The 18,414-nt window shown below is 38.4% G+C and overlaps 1 protein-coding gene across 1 annotated transcript in view; it reads left to right on the top strand.

The window, feature by feature from the left end:
- Positions 1–18,414, top strand: part of ROBO2 (roundabout guidance receptor 2) — a 435,712-nt gene that overhangs the window by 312,264 nt on the left and 105,034 nt on the right. Inside the window, exons 6-7 of the mRNA XM_058822747.1 lie at positions 4,630–4,757; positions 7,974–7,985. Of these exons, the coding sequence (XP_058678730.1) occupies positions 4,630–4,757; positions 7,974–7,985 (140 nt within the window). The remainder of the gene's footprint in view (positions 1–4,629; positions 4,758–7,973; positions 7,986–18,414) is intronic.

The raw sequence follows: 18,414 nt of genomic DNA, 5'->3' as shown, positions 1-18,414 counted from the left end.
TTTTAACAGTCTTTAACACTTTAGATGTGACTTTTTCCTCTTGCAATATCCCTTTAGCAAGAAATAAAACTTCTTGAGTTGGGTATCTTGAGTTCACAAAGCATTCTGTGAAGTTTAAAATGCACCACTAAAGCAAGTACATCCTTGTATTCCCAGCTAGGCTGCTTGGATATTTAGGAAGGAAATTACCCCAGCTGCAGATGTGGTTTTGCTATCTGTGCATGTTAAAAACAAAAGAGGTGCATTTTTTTTTTTAATACATAGCTGCATGCACATTTTTGAAAATATGGAAACCAGGGTTTCTGCAAAACACTGTGAAAATTTTATATCAAATGCAAAAAACCCCAAATATTATTGTTAAATATCTCTAACTTCCGTAATTTTTTCTCTCTTTATTTTTTTATTTGATAATCATGAGGAAGATTGATGGCTGAGTGTGAACAGATACACTTCCAAATGTGGGGAAAAAAATTCCAACTGTGACAAAACCAGTTCAAGTCAAGTTTATTCTTAGATGCTTAAGTTAACACATGAATTCAACCTCAGTACATTAATTTGCGATACTTAAAAATAGTTAATGTGTTTTGTTTTATTTGCTATTTGGCTGAGCAGATGGTAATGGTTTTGACACAAATCAGTTTTTTATTTTTCTTCTTTTCTTTTCTTGAAAAAGACAAGGCTCTTTTTCCCACTTTGTCACAGCTGGTTACCAATCAATCTCAATTCACAGTACAGTGATGATAGCACATGTTGTTCAGGGGCCAAATCTGATTGGGTTGCATTTTCAGCAGTGTTTCATATAAAAAAAAAATTGTGTCTGTATGGCAGTGACTGTCAGCACACTATTGTACAACTGTCATTAATCAGAACTAGCAACAATGAACGTATTCATATGTGCCAGGACTGCCAGATTTCACTCAAAATCACCCAATTTCTATTAGAATTTCCTCACCAGCAGTGTTTTCTCATGTGCCTCTTGTTTCTCTTTCTTCTTTCCTTGCCTGTCCCCTGCCAGCCGCTTCCTTTTCGCTTAATTAAAGGCAGACCTGCTCTATTACTTGTAGAACAGAAATTATGTAAGGTGGTGCCCAAAAGTGGCTGGTTTGTGTCTGGCACAGACTGCCTGGATGTTTGAAAGACCTCTCCCAGCTCAGCCTGATGGCTGAAGTCTAAGCTGAACCGAAAGGTTAAGCACCTCTGAATGTTTAACAAAGAGAAGTACTTAAAATCAATTAGATGTCCATAAACACGTGAAACTGATGTCTGACACCCTCTGGTTTTAGCTCAATGCTGCATTAATTGGCTAGGAGTCAGCAATATTTGGGCAATGTGTCACAAGTTGTTTCTTGACACTGCACATATTTTGAAGACATGGCCTTCTTCGTGTACTGGCAGCGTTAAGGAGCAATTTAACCACTGCACCCTGGTTTTCTGCCATTCCATTGTCAGTCCGAGAGCCTGGTTAACACTCTCTGTGATTGGTATTAGCAGAGAGGACCCTGATCCTCATTCCAAGTGTTCAGAAGCACTAATCCAGATGAGAGTGGACTTCCACAGAAAATGAGGTGAAAACGTCTTGCTATGGGGATTTGAGGCCCTGGGACAGAGAGGAGACGAGGCACTGCCCAAGTCTGCAGGTGGATGCTTGACAAATTCAAAAGACCTTCAGTCTCCATACCTTGTTGTTTTGTTTGTGCTGTTGTGGGTCAGGCTAAAAGCCAGTTTCCCTCCTTTCTCCTTCCTGTCTGCTTCATGTGCCAAAGCTCCTCACTGAGCTGTGGTGACTTCTGGGGACAGTGCTGGTGGAGCAGATGACTGACGGGCAGCATATCAGTACTGCAGGACAGCAGATGGTTCTGACACCCCACGGGTCCATCCACACATGGATCTAATTGCTGGATGGCACGTTCTGTCAGGGTGGTCCAAAAGCATGGGAGAGATGAACCTGTCCTTGCTGCAATTGTGAACTGGACCATGACGGTGACATGTTTACGCCACCCTCCGCTTGGTGACCCAAGTGGGAGCTGGCTGTTGCCACCACCCAGCGTCCTGGCATGCCATGCAGCTGGCTCCTCCACCCAGCAGCCTTGGCACAGTGTGCAGGATTGGCAGGTGCAGGGATAAAGGCTGCCGGAGCCTCGGAGGCAGCTGGCTGGCATGCCGGCACCAGCACATCCCTGACAGGAAGCAGAGTGAGTCAGCTGCAGCCCACAGCACGCTGCAGCTCCCTGTCCCAGCCTGCCTGCATCCCAGTTCAGGCAGCATCTCTCTCAGATACAGCCTTGCTGCCTGCCTGTTTTGCTCTCAGCAGCATTAAGTGAAACACAGGGATGTTATCTGTTCTGTGAAGAAAAACCCCATCAACTGTTGCCCAGCTTTATAGCCCTGATTCTGATATCCAATTCATATTTATATTACAACTGATCTTAGTTTCCTCATCATACAGGAGCTGAATACAAATTTGTATTTTCAGCCTCCTAGAGCTGGCCCCATGTCAAGAAAATAAGCATTTGCTCTTGTCTGCAACTCTGCAATCACCAAAGACAAATAACTGCTCCATCGTTGTAGGATAATGTTGTCATTTTCTTGAGGTTTTTAAGGGGGACAATTTGCCCTTTCTGTCTTATGAAAACAGTGATTTTTATTTGCCATTGACTAATGCAGCACAGCATGCAAAATGACATAATTTGTGAGCAGTCTAGAGGAAATGTTCTTTAGCTGCATGTGGCTGTTGAATGTAGTTGTAATAGATGTGGAGCTCTCCAGAAGGTGCATATTAAGTTCTCTAACATCATACCTGCCCCCTCACCACTACCAATGGCACTATGCTGGCAAAAAAAATTCTTCCTGTAAGTTTCTAAAGTTTGCCATGACATCTATTTACTTATTTTTCCCCTTGGTATATCTGTTTTTAATCATTTAAATCTGAGGTACTGCATTTACATACAATTAAATGTAACTCCCATAGAAATAGCTATTATATGTGTTTATGTTAACTCTAACAGAATGGTTAGCCTCACATTCATCTTTATTAAATTATTTCTTGCTAATTGATAGAATGGACCTACTGAATAGAGAAAGGAGTTTTGGTGAGTGTGAAAAGATTTCTTGACTGCTCTTAGTTCTTGGAATTGCTAGGAATGCTCTAATTGATGTTGTGAGCTTTAGTTAGACCTAATAGGAATTTAAATGTTTCACCATATGGGATCTTTGAGCTAAGATGCTTTGAAGTCTGTTAGCACACGGTGCTCTCTCTACAAACCTATACTAAAGGAATCAATAGCACTGTATGTTATGTACACAAAAAAAGTTATGTTTCACGTTCCCAAAGGATCTAAAAACGCTCACAGAGCCTGACAACATTCATCTGACTTGTTGCATTGCGTCCTTATTTATCCAAACATTTAAGGGTGCTTCTCCATATGATTTCAGTGTGTTTCCTGTACAAGTCTATAAGGCCTTTCCTGCATAACAAAAAGAAAGTAAATGAGTCCTTCTAAAATTATGTCATGACTGTGTATACAGTAAGAATTAGTACTGACCCCTCCTGAAGCCTAGATCTGTCTTTAGTTTCATGTTCCTGTTTCACTGATACATGTGAATCTGAAGTCAAGTCTAGATTGAAGGTGATTAATGTATCCTATCAAGAAGAGATGTTGTTGAAAATAATTTAACAAAATAATATTTAAAGGATAAAGTATCTATGCTGATAACCAGCGTTTTCCTGATTTGGCAACCAAAGATATTTTATACAACGTGTAGTCTCCTGCTGACTTTAATGAGCATTGGATCAGAGCCTAAAAAAGTTTGTTAAGCATGACTTCTGCAGATAATAACAATTTATCTGAAAATATTTTTTCTGGATATAATCAGTCTAAATGCCTTGAGATTAAATGTTCACTACATACTGGAGTATGTTGCATTAAGCAAGTTTTATACATCCTCATGTATAAAAGTTTTAGTATTTTTTCAGCAGTAGAAACAAAGAAATGGGCAAAGCACAATTGATTTTTTTCCAAGTTTTTTTTAAGAAAGAGAAAATGTCATTGTCCACCCTTATTGAATTGTTTTGTTGTATTTCTGTGAAATTGATAAATCTGCTTTAATGTGCCTCTTCAATAAATGTCACCTTCCAGAGCTTGAATATATTTTTTATTGTTTGCAATTGGGTAGTGTGAGATTCTTCCAACATGCTCACCTTTCCCTAGGGAATTGCTGCTGTAGGGAAAAACTGTATATAAAAGGAAATTTCCAAATCAGCAAAAGGTAACACGTGTAGCTCACACAGTTAAAGGCATGATAAACCTGAGCTGTCATGTATTGATAACTGATGTCTGATACCTTAATTTTATCTTATTGCTGTAGATCAAGGACAAAGTGAATGCTGTTATTAATAAAGCCCTAATACTGAACATAGCAATACTAATTTTATGTAAAGTTTCTAACTAATGCAGAGCGCAATAAAAATGTCACGGAGATTAATGCTTCGTGGAATTATCTAATGCTGGATAATAATTTATCTTCCCAAGCTGGCTCCAAGATAGATTCAGGCTGGCATTTTCCAGGTGATAGCTTTTGTCCGTTTCTGCTGCCCACAAAAGGAGTTTTCACTCTCTTGCTGTGACACAGGTACGACATCAAGGACGACTACACGCTGCGCATCAAGAAAGCCGCGAGCAGCGACGAGGGAACCTACACCTGCATCGCCGAGAACCGCGTGGGGAAGGTGGAGGCCTCTGCCACGCTCACCGTGCGAGGTGAGTGCTCCCTCAGGGCAGCCTCTGTGTCCTGCAGGGGTAATTGCTTTCTGATGAGATGGGCCACATCCTCCCCTGCCTTTGTTCGGGCTCCACACACCCTTTGCTGCCGCACTGGTTTACGGCACAGGTGAAATCCTGGTCCTGTTGATATCTGTGCGAAATTTTAATTGATTTCAGCGGGATAGGATCACCCTGCAGTTAAAGTCCTGTCCCAGTGTGTTTTTATTGAAGAGCAGATGCGTATATGCATAAGCAAGTACTACATAACCATGGGCATAGACATGAATATGTGAGCCATCAGCTCAGGCTATTAGTCACGTTTCTTTCTCTAAGAACTATAACAAGTAGACTAACTATATTTATTAATGACAAACATAATACAGATAATATTATTATGGGATTAGCTGTGCCATAATTAAGCTCTCTACCACTACCCTTTATCCAAAAAATAAACCATAGCCAAAGGAAAGAGAATATCCTAATTAAATTGTGTAAGTATTACAAGGTAAAGACTAATTATTCCCTCCTAAAATATTTGTGGTCTCTAGTATCCACTCACTGTTTATGTGCTGCTCTTTGATTTGGTAAGGAGGTTTTAAGGCTTGTGGAATAATGAGTGCCCAAAATACCTTTTGTGACAGTACATATAGACATGCTAAAGATTATGGGGAGAGAAAAAGTTTGTAAGCTAATACTTCTATTTGAGTAAATAGAATATGATGGTTATTACTTCATTCCAAAAGATAAGCAGCAATTTGGCACAATGGATATCAGGCAGACACTATTTCACAGTTTAGTGGTGCATGCTGACGGTTTTCAGTAGAGCTGTGAAAGGTTAATAAAAACATTTTTAGCTTTATCTGTCCTCCTCTTTTCATACACATTAAATCAAATGTTCAAAGTCTCAATGGATTGCTTTATTAGAACTGGGGTCAACTGACCCAAGAGGCCAGCTTCCATTTCCATCCATTTAATGCATGGACACAGTTCAGTTTAATTTGCTGAATTCAAAGGAAAAAAAAAAAAAGCCACTGAGTGGCTTTGTAGGGTAGTATGTAACAAAGAAAAGAGAGCATTGTGATAATCTGTTGAAATATTACCTCAGTGTTCACTTTAGACTGTAAGTGACAATATGGCTCTTCCCATTTTGAGTTGAAGAAATAGGGATGTAAGAGATTGTTCTTCCCTTTTGTAATATGGGAAAATTAGTCACCACAGCCAACTCCCAGAAACAGTCTCACTCTGTTCCTTTGTCACAGGCACTATTGCAGTGTCCAGTTATTCTAGTAACCAATTCCTGGCTTTTAAACACTCCTAGAACTGTATCCACTCTGCACATTACTGGAGCAAGCCTTTTGGATTTGCTACCCTGACTTTTAATGTAAACAATAGCTAGAACCCAGCAAAAAAATCCTTTGAGATCACTGAAGCTTGAACCCAATGAAATAAAAGGGAAAAAAACTCAAGGAAATGTGTAATTTAATCAATTTTCCCCCAGTAAAAGCATGTTTTCATTATCTTGTGTATTTTTCCCTCTGGGTTTGTCATTTACAGTACAATACATAATGTTTATTCAATACAAAGAAGGCCATGATATAAGAACCATTTTATATGTTCAGAGTATGGCAGAAAATTAAAAAAACAAGAAATTCATTGGAGAAAGCTGTTACTCTGAATTTCGTGAAAACAAAGGACTGGGATATCTCCCATTAACTTTAAAAGGGTGATGAACAATGGGCTTCTTAATTAAGAATAGCCTTAATTGTGAATTCTTAATGAACACTGTTGTCTGACACTGGTTTTACCATGTCATGTAAAGGAGTAAAACCACTTAGCATTTAAAAATTTACTTTGAGCTTGTCTTGGACCTTGCAGGTGTCATGCAGTTCCACCTGCACACCTGACAACAACCATGTAATCCTTAGCTCCCTCATTCTCAGCTCCACCTTCTGAAACCAGAGAAGGGGAATGCAGCCAGGAAAGTTGCATTACACTGTCACAAACAACAGCAGAACCTGAGTTCTGTGGCCCAGACTCCATGTTCTGTCTTGGAAAGATGTGTATTTTATATTCTGCAAAAGGAGGAATATGTCCATAATTCTGGAAGCCAAAACATGTTCCATCAGAGGATGGGTGAGAATGGCAGCAGACTAGACAAAGTTAAATGAAATGGGGACAGAGCTATGGAAAGGCTGAGAACTAAGAAGACCCTAGCAAGCTCTGTTACTTCTGAATTTTCATGTCTTACATTTGGCCCTAGCCTGCCCATAAGTGCACAGGGCTGGTAATCTTCTTAAAAATAAGTTTAAAAGAAAAAATCGTGCCGTTGCCCAGAAATATGTAATTATTGCTGCTGATAAAATAAGGGAAGCTTTGCCTACACGGATGCAACCTGGAGTCAGTTTTATGTCCAAATTTTCAGCTCTTCTGAAAGAGATGTCTGTATTTTATTAGCAGAGGGACTGACAGCTCTCTTCCCCAGCACAAGTATAATGAAGGGCTGTTCTATAACCAAGAAATCACTTGTTGCAGCGGCAACTTTCAATCTCTGTATCAGCCTGAAACAGTATTAACCTGTCAATCATTTAACAGCATTTTTTTAGGAAGTAGAAGTTACCTAAGCAGTGATTTGGGAGGTTCTGGGGTTGAAGTCCCTGTGGCCATTTCAGCCCATTTGTTATATTTTCATCAGCACTGTCAGTGATGAAAAAGCACTGTGCTGTAAGCTTTCATGCCCATTATTGAATAAGAAAAACTGTCCTGGGCTTTCTGTAGCCCTTACTGTTGTACTGACTGGTCATGTTTAAAATTCATTTGGTATTTGACTCAGAAAGCAAATGCCTTGCATGACATTAGGCAACGTGAGACTTAAAATGATGTGTTCATTGGGATCTCAAAGTTTGTGCTAATGCAATGCAATTTTTCTTTTATCAGGCATTTACAATTATACTTGATGATGGCATGCGAAGATAATAAAAATGTTTCTCAGAGAATGGTTCCAGTCAGCTGTGCTCAAGTAAATGGGATGATAGTGGCACGTGACTAAGCAATAACAGCAGTGAACATTTGACTTAGGCTGCCATTTGAGGGGTTAGCAATCATGGTAGTATCCATAGGAGAAAGTAACATTACACGTCATGCATTCTGACAGATATTCTTTTCTTTTTTTAATTTCCTTTTTATGTTCTCACTACACCATTGTAATGTCAACAGCTCGCCCCGTTGGTAAGTAACCATCCTTCTATCCATTTTGGCATGGCTTCATGCAGTGCTTCATCTTTTCATTTGCAGCAGCATTTCACTGGCTGGAATGAGCAGCCAGAGCTTAACAGCTGTACCTGTCTAACACCAGGCAAGCGGTTTTGTGTGCCAAAGTGCTTTTCCCAAACGTTGTATTTCCTGCTGTGTCATGTACAAGCACATTTGCCAAATCACCAGCGAGTCCCGGTCGGTGAAACCGGGTGGGAGTGCCGATACCGAGCCGCAATCACCCATTTAGATGTTTCTGTTGGTCTGGTTTGGGCCTGGTGTGAAAGCCACTGAAATCAGCAGAAAGGGTTTTGTTGTCTTTGGTGAGCTTCTCCCAGGCCCTAAACAATCAGCTCATCCTGCTTTTCCTGCACAGCAGAAAAAGCACAGGCTTTGCATGTCCCGTCTTTCTTGTATCGTATCGTTCCAAGAGCTCTGAAATGAAGAAGTCCTGAAGTTGAGGAGGGGATGGAGTAGATTTCTGTGCTTGCTGAGGGAGTTCATCACTGATTTCTGCCCTTGGGTGCATTTTGGAGTGCACTGTATAGGATGCAGGCTGTTTTCAATAACAAGTCCTAAGGAAGACAACCTCTAGGTTTGAAATCTCTCCAATGAAAATTTTATTATTTCCTGTGCCTTTGAAATTCTGTAAATGCATAAAAATCTTACTGAGGATAATGGAAAATTTGTAACTGTCAGTAACTGAAATTCACTTCTAGTGTTCAGAAATATCCCAAACGTACAATTCAATTTTCTTTCATGAATATTTACTCTGTGCCTATAAGGATTTAGTTTAATGAGCTGCATTGCTCCTCTGATATTTGTAGTTTGTATTTAAATGTATCTTTTAGAATAATAATATGGTAACTCTGCTTTTTTTGGATTAGTGTAAAAAGTGAGTACTGGTGTTTATGGAGCCTGATGAGGAGTTCAGTCTATATTTACCTAGTCAAAACTTTTGTTAGATATGTGTTTGACTGAAGTTTAGGAGTTTAAATTCATCTCAGCTCTTCACTGTTCTAAGTTTGGAGGAAGAAAGATTGGAGTAATTTAAAGATAAAATCCAGGTTAGGCCTCTGCTTCCAGTGCTAGGGTGATCCCATATTATTAACTTGCTTGAACTGACATCCATGGAACTAAGCCAAATACCTCCACAGTCACAGCATGGCTTATCCACACCTGGAGAATTCCCTGTGCAGAATAGAAATTTAGTCTTCTCCATTTGGGATTTTGATAGCAAGCCTTAAACCCAAATCACTACTGTGTTGTTTTGGCATTAGGCTTGTTCTCAAGGAATTCACTCCCAGGAGCTGCAGAAGTGTAAAACTGCAGCAAACTCAGGAGAAAATTCACCTGTGCTTATAAAATGTGGTGTGAATTTAATGTGCTTCTTCATTTACTAAGAAATGCCAAAAGATTACAAGTTGCTTGTAGATAATTTTTTTTTTTACTTTACTGACTCTTGAAAGACAGGCAAGGAAAAAAAATCGTGAAATGAAGACTATTTCAAGCTCTGTGAAAACTACATAAAATAAATGACTGGAGATTCACAAGAAAATGATAGGTTTCAGCAATGCTGATAGTGTCTCATTTCAGAGCACTGATTCTTTTTCAAATTTTTTCAGACCATTGAGTCATTCCTGATTCCATCTTCAAAGCTTATATAGCAGGTCTTGGTCTCAAGTTACTTTATGTCCCAGTATATGATTGTGTGATCATGCGGGGGTCAATTCCACATATTTCCTGCCTAGGGTATTTTATGTTGTTGAAAGAGAACAACAGAAATACAATAAATTTATTCTTCTACAGAATTTATTTAGGAAACTGAAATTAGAATGGTTGATCTTGAAATAATTACTATATGGGCATATGGTCCTTATCAAATTATTTAATTTAGTGATTATCTTTGTGAATTTTGAAAGGAGTGTTGAGTAAAAAAGTCTAATCCTGAAGATGTTTCACACAGAACCCCCATACAAGTGTATGTAGGGATTGCTGTGTATAAGCAGATCAGAGTCATTCACTTTTATCTGATCCTGTACTTGTAGAAAGACAGTGATAGTGTGTACCTGTATTGGGTATTTTGCTTAAGTACCTCAAATAAAACTAATTTCTGCAGTTCACAGCTCTGTTTCATTTAAGCCTAGGCAAAGAAGGTTGCTACCCATCCTGTTTTTTTAAAAAAATTTAAAGTCTGGTAACACAAACCAAAGCAATTTTCCTCTCCACCAAGAATCCCAAGTAGTCTTCTGTTAAAATTGTCATTTAACAAGCACAGGGAGTCAAATCCTGTAGCATCTTTTTGTTAAGGAATTTAACTGTAATGCAGAGCAAAAATACCTCTCCTTCCCTAAAGGAAGCTAAAGAAAACATGGCTTTGTGTAATTAGCTCACAGCTGTCTAGGAGGATGACATTTTAACAGAAGTCTATTTGTATATTTATGTATATGCTAGCAGGGGAGCACTTAGAAGTTTAATTTTTTTCATGACTCCACAGAGTTATCTAGGTACTTCCATCTTCCATCACTGCCTCCGATTCAATGTTTTGTCTTTATTAGGTTTTAAATCAGACCAAACTTTTTTTTTTCCAATGAAGAGTGGAGAAATATATTTTTAATTATTTAGATTTGTATTAATTGTTGCAGACAGAATAATCTTTATTTTCTCATCAGTTTTTGCCTGTTTCAAATATTTGTATTCTGTCAGGTATGATATTTTCATTCTAATTTCAGCTTGAATGGAAAATTTAGGAGTGGGATTACCAATGACCATCTTGATTCAAGCACTTATTAACAAATGGTTCATACTACACAGATGAAATGGGGTATGGTGCTGCCTGAGGTGGGGGGCAGCTGGTGAATTTAGAAGCTCTGTGCCAGATTACACATCATGTTTAAATTTGCTGATAGGAATAAATGTGTTGCCTGTTTCTAAAATAGATTATTTATAACCTTTTGAAAAGATTTCTGACAGGATTTACAACAGATGGGTTTGGGAAACGAGATATTTATCCCTATTTAGACCATTTCTGTGGTTGTTTCACTCATTAGGTAGATTTTCCAGATGAGCAAGTTAGAATTCTCTCATTTTTGCATTCTGCTGTTTTTCTTATGGCAGTTGGGCAGGAGAATAGAAGCACAATAGTTGGGAAGAACCCAAAATTTTCAGTCCCCTCTTTTCAAAGGCAGTTGCTTTACTGCTTTGAGATGGAGGAGCTTCAAATGGAATATCTGTGAAGATCTGTCTGATATCCTAGTTACTTTTTTATTAATAATAGTTATTTTTTATTAATAATACCAAAAGTCAGTCAGGTGACCAAGTACCACTCAGTTTGCAAAATAATTTCAACTAAGTCCAAGTGAAAATACAGTTCTTTGTAGGTTAGTTGCTTTGCAGTAAGTCAAGTTTACTTAATTTTTTGTCATGTGTTGTGGCACATATTTCCAAAAAGAAAAGACTTGCAGCAAATGCCTGGATTTTTTTGCCACCAGGATAGAAGTGAAGTATTTGAACTTAGCTAAGGGACTAAAGGGAGACTAAGTACAAAACCTAAACTCTGGCATGATGGTGAAGAGACAACTAAAACACCTGCCATGAATTTTCCAAATTTCCCATTAGTTAAATGCAGTCTGTTGGCATTTAAGTGCAAAATGACTGTATGATGCATTTCAATCTGCACTGGGAAGTTTTCATTACATAAATCAGCGTGGCATGACTTAATGGTCTGTTAAGAGTGGTGCAGCATGAAAAACAATACAAAGGGCTGTATTTTACAGAAAGTTGTATTGGGTTTTGTGACATTGCTCAGATAGTTCAGATTGGTAAGTGAGAAAGAATTCTCTTTATTCTTCTTCATTCTGACTCTTGAAGATAAATCTATATACAGTGAATGCTTTTATTTTTGTTACATTCATGAACATATCACCTTCACCTGAGACACTGAGGATTTATAAAATATCAGTAATGTGGACTGGTGTGTGACAGAGAGATGAGATCATGCTTGGTGCTACAATGCCATCTTTCAGTGGCAGAAATCTCAAATTTATCTCAAAATGTGCTCTCTTGCCTGTCTGGTACCATTTTGAGAAATTTTTTGGGAGAGGGTAAGGACAACAGTGGACACTGGGATTTTTGGACTTGTTAAATAAAAGAGTAAGACATCATTATTTTTTAAAAAGTCAGAAGCTCTTCAGATTTAAAAGGTTGTTATAGAATGAAATTCAGATTGCTTTTTATGCCAGTAAGAGAATAAAATATGGAGCTGACATGTTACAATTTTTTGTAGCCTATAAATGCCACTCTAAAAATCTTCAATTTCTTAGCATCTCTATATGGCCTTAAGTTCAATCACTGAAGTATAGGAAGTGATCAAGAGTCCCATTATTTTTTTTTTTTTTTTTTTAATTGCTGAGCTCTAGCTTGGGGAAGTTTTAGGAAGTTTAATGCATAACTTTTATTTTTTAACTTTCAAAGTTTCTCAGATCAGTGGGAATTGTTTTCCTATTTCTTTGGCTTCTCAGTTCTGAGTATACCCATAAGCCTTTGAAGATTAGTGTATAAAAAAGGTCTGTTGATGTGTTGCTCTCCCCAAGCTTTTCCCTTCCCTTCAGTAAAAGGAGTAATTGGTTGCCTTTCCTTCAAGAGGAACGTGGAAATCAATACATTAATCTATTCACTTCTCCCTTTACTTTCTTTGCTCTATTGCTGCCAGCCAATTTACAGCTTGGATGTGATCTCAGTATTACTCAACAGCAAAACTGCTGTGTTCCCTATTCCTTCAGTGTTAACATTGTCAGTCAGAATAAATAGTCATTTTTCTTCCTCTCTCCTTTTTCTCCTTTCGTTTAACAGTGTCCCAAATTGAGCAGAGTATCTCCTTTCAGCTTCTTTATTCTCAAGGGTGAACAAACCAGGAATTTGTCACCTTCCACACTGTATATGTAGCCTGTGAGCCTGTCTGGGTTCTTTACCCTTCTCATCAACTCCTTAGCCCTTCTCTGCAGCATGTGAGTTTATGTCTCTTTGAAGGAGCTAACCAGATTACACTCATTATTGTGATGAAATCCTACTGTATCAGCAAGAGCTGTACTTTTCCTTTTTAAACATATTGACAACAAACCATCCTCCTGTCTCCCCTGAAAAGAGGAATCAAGGCATATTGCATGACTTTTTGTTGGCATAATCTGTTTTGTTTGGTAAACTCAGTAAGAGCAGCACCAGCCATCCCCTGAGGGTACAGTTTTAAAAAAATCAAGCAGGCTAAAGTGTTAAGATTCTAGAAGAGCACCTCTTTTCTATGTGATCTGAGCAAAAGCTATGTCCTGAATCTCAGGCACTTGGGAAAAAGCAAAAACATTACAAAGCATTGTCTAAATTAGAGCAAGTCCTGACTAATGGAAGTTATTGGGCAGAACCATTGCTCCCTTCCTTTATGTGCAACAAAACTAAATGAAAAACTTTCTAGATGGGATTTTTCAGTAGCATCTGTAAAATTCCAGGGCTGCTTAAAAGAGGTGATTGGAGAAGGTATAAAATAAAATAGAGCTGTATGACTGGATAAGAATAGGGTACAGTCTAATGCTGGGATAAAATTAGGACTGATATTTAAACTGAATATTTAAATGCACTGTAAAACAAAGAGGAGGAGGAACCCAGGAAAAGTGCTGTTTCTGAAGTCAGAGCACTGAAAAACAGGTTGGGAAGTGGAAAGTAGATAACTTTCTTTTTGGCTATGTAGGAGGCAGACTTGAAATTTTTTAATAGTTATTCTCAGTGTATTTTTTAATTGACATTAGTCCTAGGGAAGAATGAAGAAAAAATCTTTTTCCCCACCATGCAGATTTATCCCACTTCATTCTTTTGGGTCATGCAAGGATAAAAGAGAGATTCTGTGTATCAAAATATTTAGGACAGTAAGCAGTTTTTATTTATTGATTCTCTAGACTTCTCTCACCTCTTGCAAAGAAGGAAAAAATGCTTATGCTTCCATGCTTTAAGAGATTATCTGCTTCAGTGTTTCAGAGCAACTGAAGGGTAAAAATGTTGTTATATGTGAAATTCAGAACCTGAATTTAAATGGAAAATTAGAACAATTAGCATGAAAGGAGGTTTAACATTCTCAAATGATCAAAGTGTGCTCTTTTCACAATGCTGTGTTTACTCATGGTTCATCTGAAAACAGCAACAAACCAGAACAAAAGGAGTTTCTCAGTTTCCATGAGACAACAGCGCTGTGAAGGACACTTACAGAAGAACCGGTCCTGCTAATAATTCCCCCTGCTCTCTCCCTCTTGCTCTGATTCTTCTTCCCCAGCGTTTCCTCTCCTTCAACCTGCCAGAAGTTCTCCCCACTTGTGCTTCTGCCTTTGTGTGTTTGACCTGTTGTTGCAGGACACATGAGAGCTAATTTGGAGGCAGTGTCAGTGTTAAAGGTGGTGTCCAAGCCATGGATTATCCATGCTTCCCTAGGTTATGGAAAGCTGCTTTCCAAAAGACTCCAAACTGAGCATCCCCCACATGTTATTTTAAAATAATATAATGGGTGTAGCAAAGGGCTTCATAAATCTCTTGTTATCCCCACAACCTACCCATTCTTCATTTTTGTGATTTCTTCCTGAAGAAGAAATCATGGAGAGAACACTATAAATGGACAAGCAAGAAGACATAGTTTAAAAAAACCAAACAAACCAACAAAACAAAACAAAAATAATCTACCAAATGAGATTTGTGCATCTGTTTCAAAGGCTACTGCTGTCATACAGCCTAGGGAATGGCAGAATAAGAGAGCAGACTCATTTTCCAGGTAACTCAGTTGTAACTTGAGTGTTAAAAAGTTACTGCCTTCCCTGTGTGTGAGCACACCTAATCATTGGAGCACAATAAGATTGAGATATCTTTTCTCTTTAAAGAGAATTATTATCCTTAGCTTCCATTAGTTTATCCTTGATAAGAAAGATCTGATTTAGTAATAGGCCTAAGCTGTCATCCTCTCTGTCTTCTGTAATGGCTCCTATGTCAGAGGCTACACCCTTGATTTATCAATAGTCACGGCTAATAATGCACTAATCACTTTGTGTCCTAACAACCACACATCACTTTCAGTACCCCTTAAGAAGATCTGAACATTTGAGGGAAGAACTGCTGAATCAGCCCAGGTTTCTGGAGTTTGAGGCTGCACTTATTTTGTTTTCCTCTATTTACTCCATCAGCAATAGTGGCCTTGCAAAAGATCTTTCAAAATTTCTAGGCTTTTGTATCTGCACTTCTTGGCAGCTCATGCTAAATATCCTTACAAGGTGTATAAATAGGATCTTGCAGTGTTATTTTGTATTTGTATCACAAAATCAGCTAAAATTTCAATATCTGCCAGAAAGTTTAACCAATGGCACAGAAAGGTAGAAGATACTTTTTTTTTTCTCTAAGAGTTTCTCTACTGCCTTCAACTGTCTGAGGTGGTATCAGGAACCAGCAAAGCAGTCCTACAGATAAGTAGTTCTATTCCATAGATGGTGTCAAGGGTTACCTCCCTTTTGAAAACAGACATTACTTTACATAGAGCTCTATGGGCTCCTCCTGTTCTCTGTGTAAATTTCTTAGAGGCAAGTCTTGATTTGTACTTGTAAGAGTGGAATTGAGTTTGATCTGTTAAAATATCCATGTGCATCAAGTGCAGCTGAGGGTGCCACAGGAATATTGTCACTGCAGTAAGGATTTGAGGGGAGCACTGAGATACCAGCTCCAAGCCTTTGCAAAGAAGATTTGATGGGTATTCCAAAGTCAAAAAGCAGTTTGGGGAAGGTGACATTATCTTGTCACCCAGCTGACTCTCCTAGTTCCAGACAGAGTGGCTGATTATTGTACCAGGTGTAACATTGATTGTTCAAATGAAATTAATTGATTGCTGTAGGTGTACAATGCTGAAAGAGAGTGTGTAGGTGGAATTCTTAGGTTTGCCTGCTGTCTCTTCCCTGCTGGAAGCAGAGATGAATATTAAAGAATCCTGCTACATTACTAGCCAGTGTGTTTCTACTTGTTCCTCAGAGCCTTTTTCCCCTACCATTATCTGAATTTTGCTTAGAATATTTACAAGTCAGTGTCTTTCCCCTTGCCCCCTTTGAACCAGTCACAGAAATATATCAATGGATGATAAACAATTCCAGTTTAAAATGAAGCCCTCATCTTTATCACTTTAGCTTGCCTAAATAATCTCCATGATGAATTTCATGTGCAGTTCACTATCAACTGAAATTAGTTGTAATTAAAGGTTGTCAAATCTGTAATTTAAGCCCTTGAAATTTGTTGCTGTCACTCATTTCCTGTAATACTTTTTTTTTTCCCCAATGGATTGGATCCAAAGTCCACATAAGCCACAAAGAGAATTTCTACCAGCTTTAGTGAGGTTTGAATAAATTCTCATTTCCCTGGTAGAATTATAGAATTGTTTTGGTTTGACATTCAAGGTCTTTTAAATATTTCCAGGGATAGTGATTCCACCACCTCCCTGGACAGCCTGCTCCACTGCTTGACAGTCTTTTTGGTGAAGAAATTTTTCCTAAAACCCAATCTAAAGCTCCTCCAGCATGACTGGAGGCCATTTCCTTTAGGCCTATCATTTATTACCTGGGAGAAGAGACCAACCCCACCTGGCTACACCCTCCTGTCAGGGAGCTGTAGAGAAAAGTGTCTCCCCCAACCTCCTTTTCTCCAGGCTAAACACCTCCACTTCGCTCAGCTGCCTCCTCATCAGCCTTGTGCTCCAGACCCTTCCCATAGGATCACTTAATTCCATGTCAACTCCAAATCACAAGATCAGTGGAGAAAACTAACACTGGGAAAAAAAAATTCTAGTACTTGATATGGGATAAATGTACTTTTTTGCTATGAATTCACATTTTTATGTATTAAATTTCCCCTCCCCTTCTGAGTCTTCTGCCACATTTCTTATCAGATGACCAGAGTTCACCTACAAGGGATGAACTTTCTGTCTCAGTTAAGCTTTTCTGCATCAGCAGCTTTATCAGCTCCTGTTGACTCAGTGTGACCTTTAGTATTCAGCAGCAATACTAAGAAATGCATTAAATCCATCCTGTCAGATTAGAGATTCTGCTAAATATTAAGATTGGAGTAGAATTGAGAAATCCCTTTGAAGTAATATGCAGCTTTTTTCCAGCTTTTTTAGTTTTTTGTTTTGTTTTAAAGCTCTTCAACACCAGAGCAGGGGCTACGTTCATATACATTTATTAACAGCATAAAATACCAATTCAAAATATCATGCACAAACCACCAGCATTCTAAAAGAGTGCATTCTTCCCATTTTGAACAACATAACTGCTGCTCATGCTTTTTTATCTCCATTTTAGCTCCTGCAGTTGAACACTGTTCTGTGCTGTAAAAACAGTTCAGAACATGATGTGATTAACCTTAGGGTCCCCCCATCCCCTCATCTCAAAGCCCCCTTGAACATGGCCTGTGCTTTCTATTCATGTTCAACCATCTGATTTCCATATCATCTATTAGCATAACAGAGCTCCAGTGTGACATTGATTGAAGCCAGCGCTTGCTGAATGCAGTATCAAAGCATAATTTGCCAAAAATCAAATCTAATTTACTGTGTACTATTTAAATTTCTCAAAAAAAAAAAAAATGGAAAGGAATTTTCAATAGAAGTATATTGGGTCTGTAATCTTAATTGTTCTTTTTCTTCCCATGTTTTTGCTAGTCTGCTGGAATCCAAGCAATATGTTTCATTTTGGAGCCACTGTCTTTGACTTTCAGATGTCAGTTAAGCAGGAGGTTTTCCACTCTGCTTCTTCCAATCTAGTTTATGTTATATCTGAAATAGTAAAAAGTAATAGTCTGATAGGCACAACACTCAGTTTGCTGCTTCATAAGTTTTTTCAACAGATCCTCCTAATGATCTTAATGTTTAGCTTGAACTGAGCATTAAAGTACCCCATAACTTTAACAGCTGAAGCATATCAAGCCTGCTGTTACTTCTCTAACTGTACATTTTCAGAATGTTTTAGAAATTCACCTGCTTTGAAAGCAGCAATAATGGCTTGAATAAATTTTGCCCAGTGTTCCACTAAAGCCGCAGTTGGAGTAAGTCATGATCTCACTTAACTCTTCTGCAGAATGGAAGTAATAATATTTGTCTGTATCTATAAACAGCATCCATATGTGAACATAATGAGCCCTTGTTTTAGGAAAATTGAAGAACATAAGTGCTTATTCTGTCAAAGAAGCCTGGCTGTCTCTGAGCAGGGTCATGCTGCATTCTCTGGGGATAATGACAGTCACAGTGTTTGGGTAGTTACATCTGACCAAGAATTACTCCTGCAATTATTAGCTGTTACTTTCAGTTTTCAAGTTCAACTAGAAATTGACAGATGATAAAACTGATATG

This window comes from Ammospiza caudacuta, chromosome 2 (genome assembly GCF_027887145.1).
Source record: "Ammospiza caudacuta isolate bAmmCau1 chromosome 2, bAmmCau1.pri, whole genome shotgun sequence".
Classification (NCBI taxonomy): domain Eukaryota; kingdom Metazoa; phylum Chordata; class Aves; order Passeriformes; family Passerellidae; genus Ammospiza; species Ammospiza caudacuta.
This window is presented reverse-complemented; position numbering and strand designations above follow the sequence as displayed.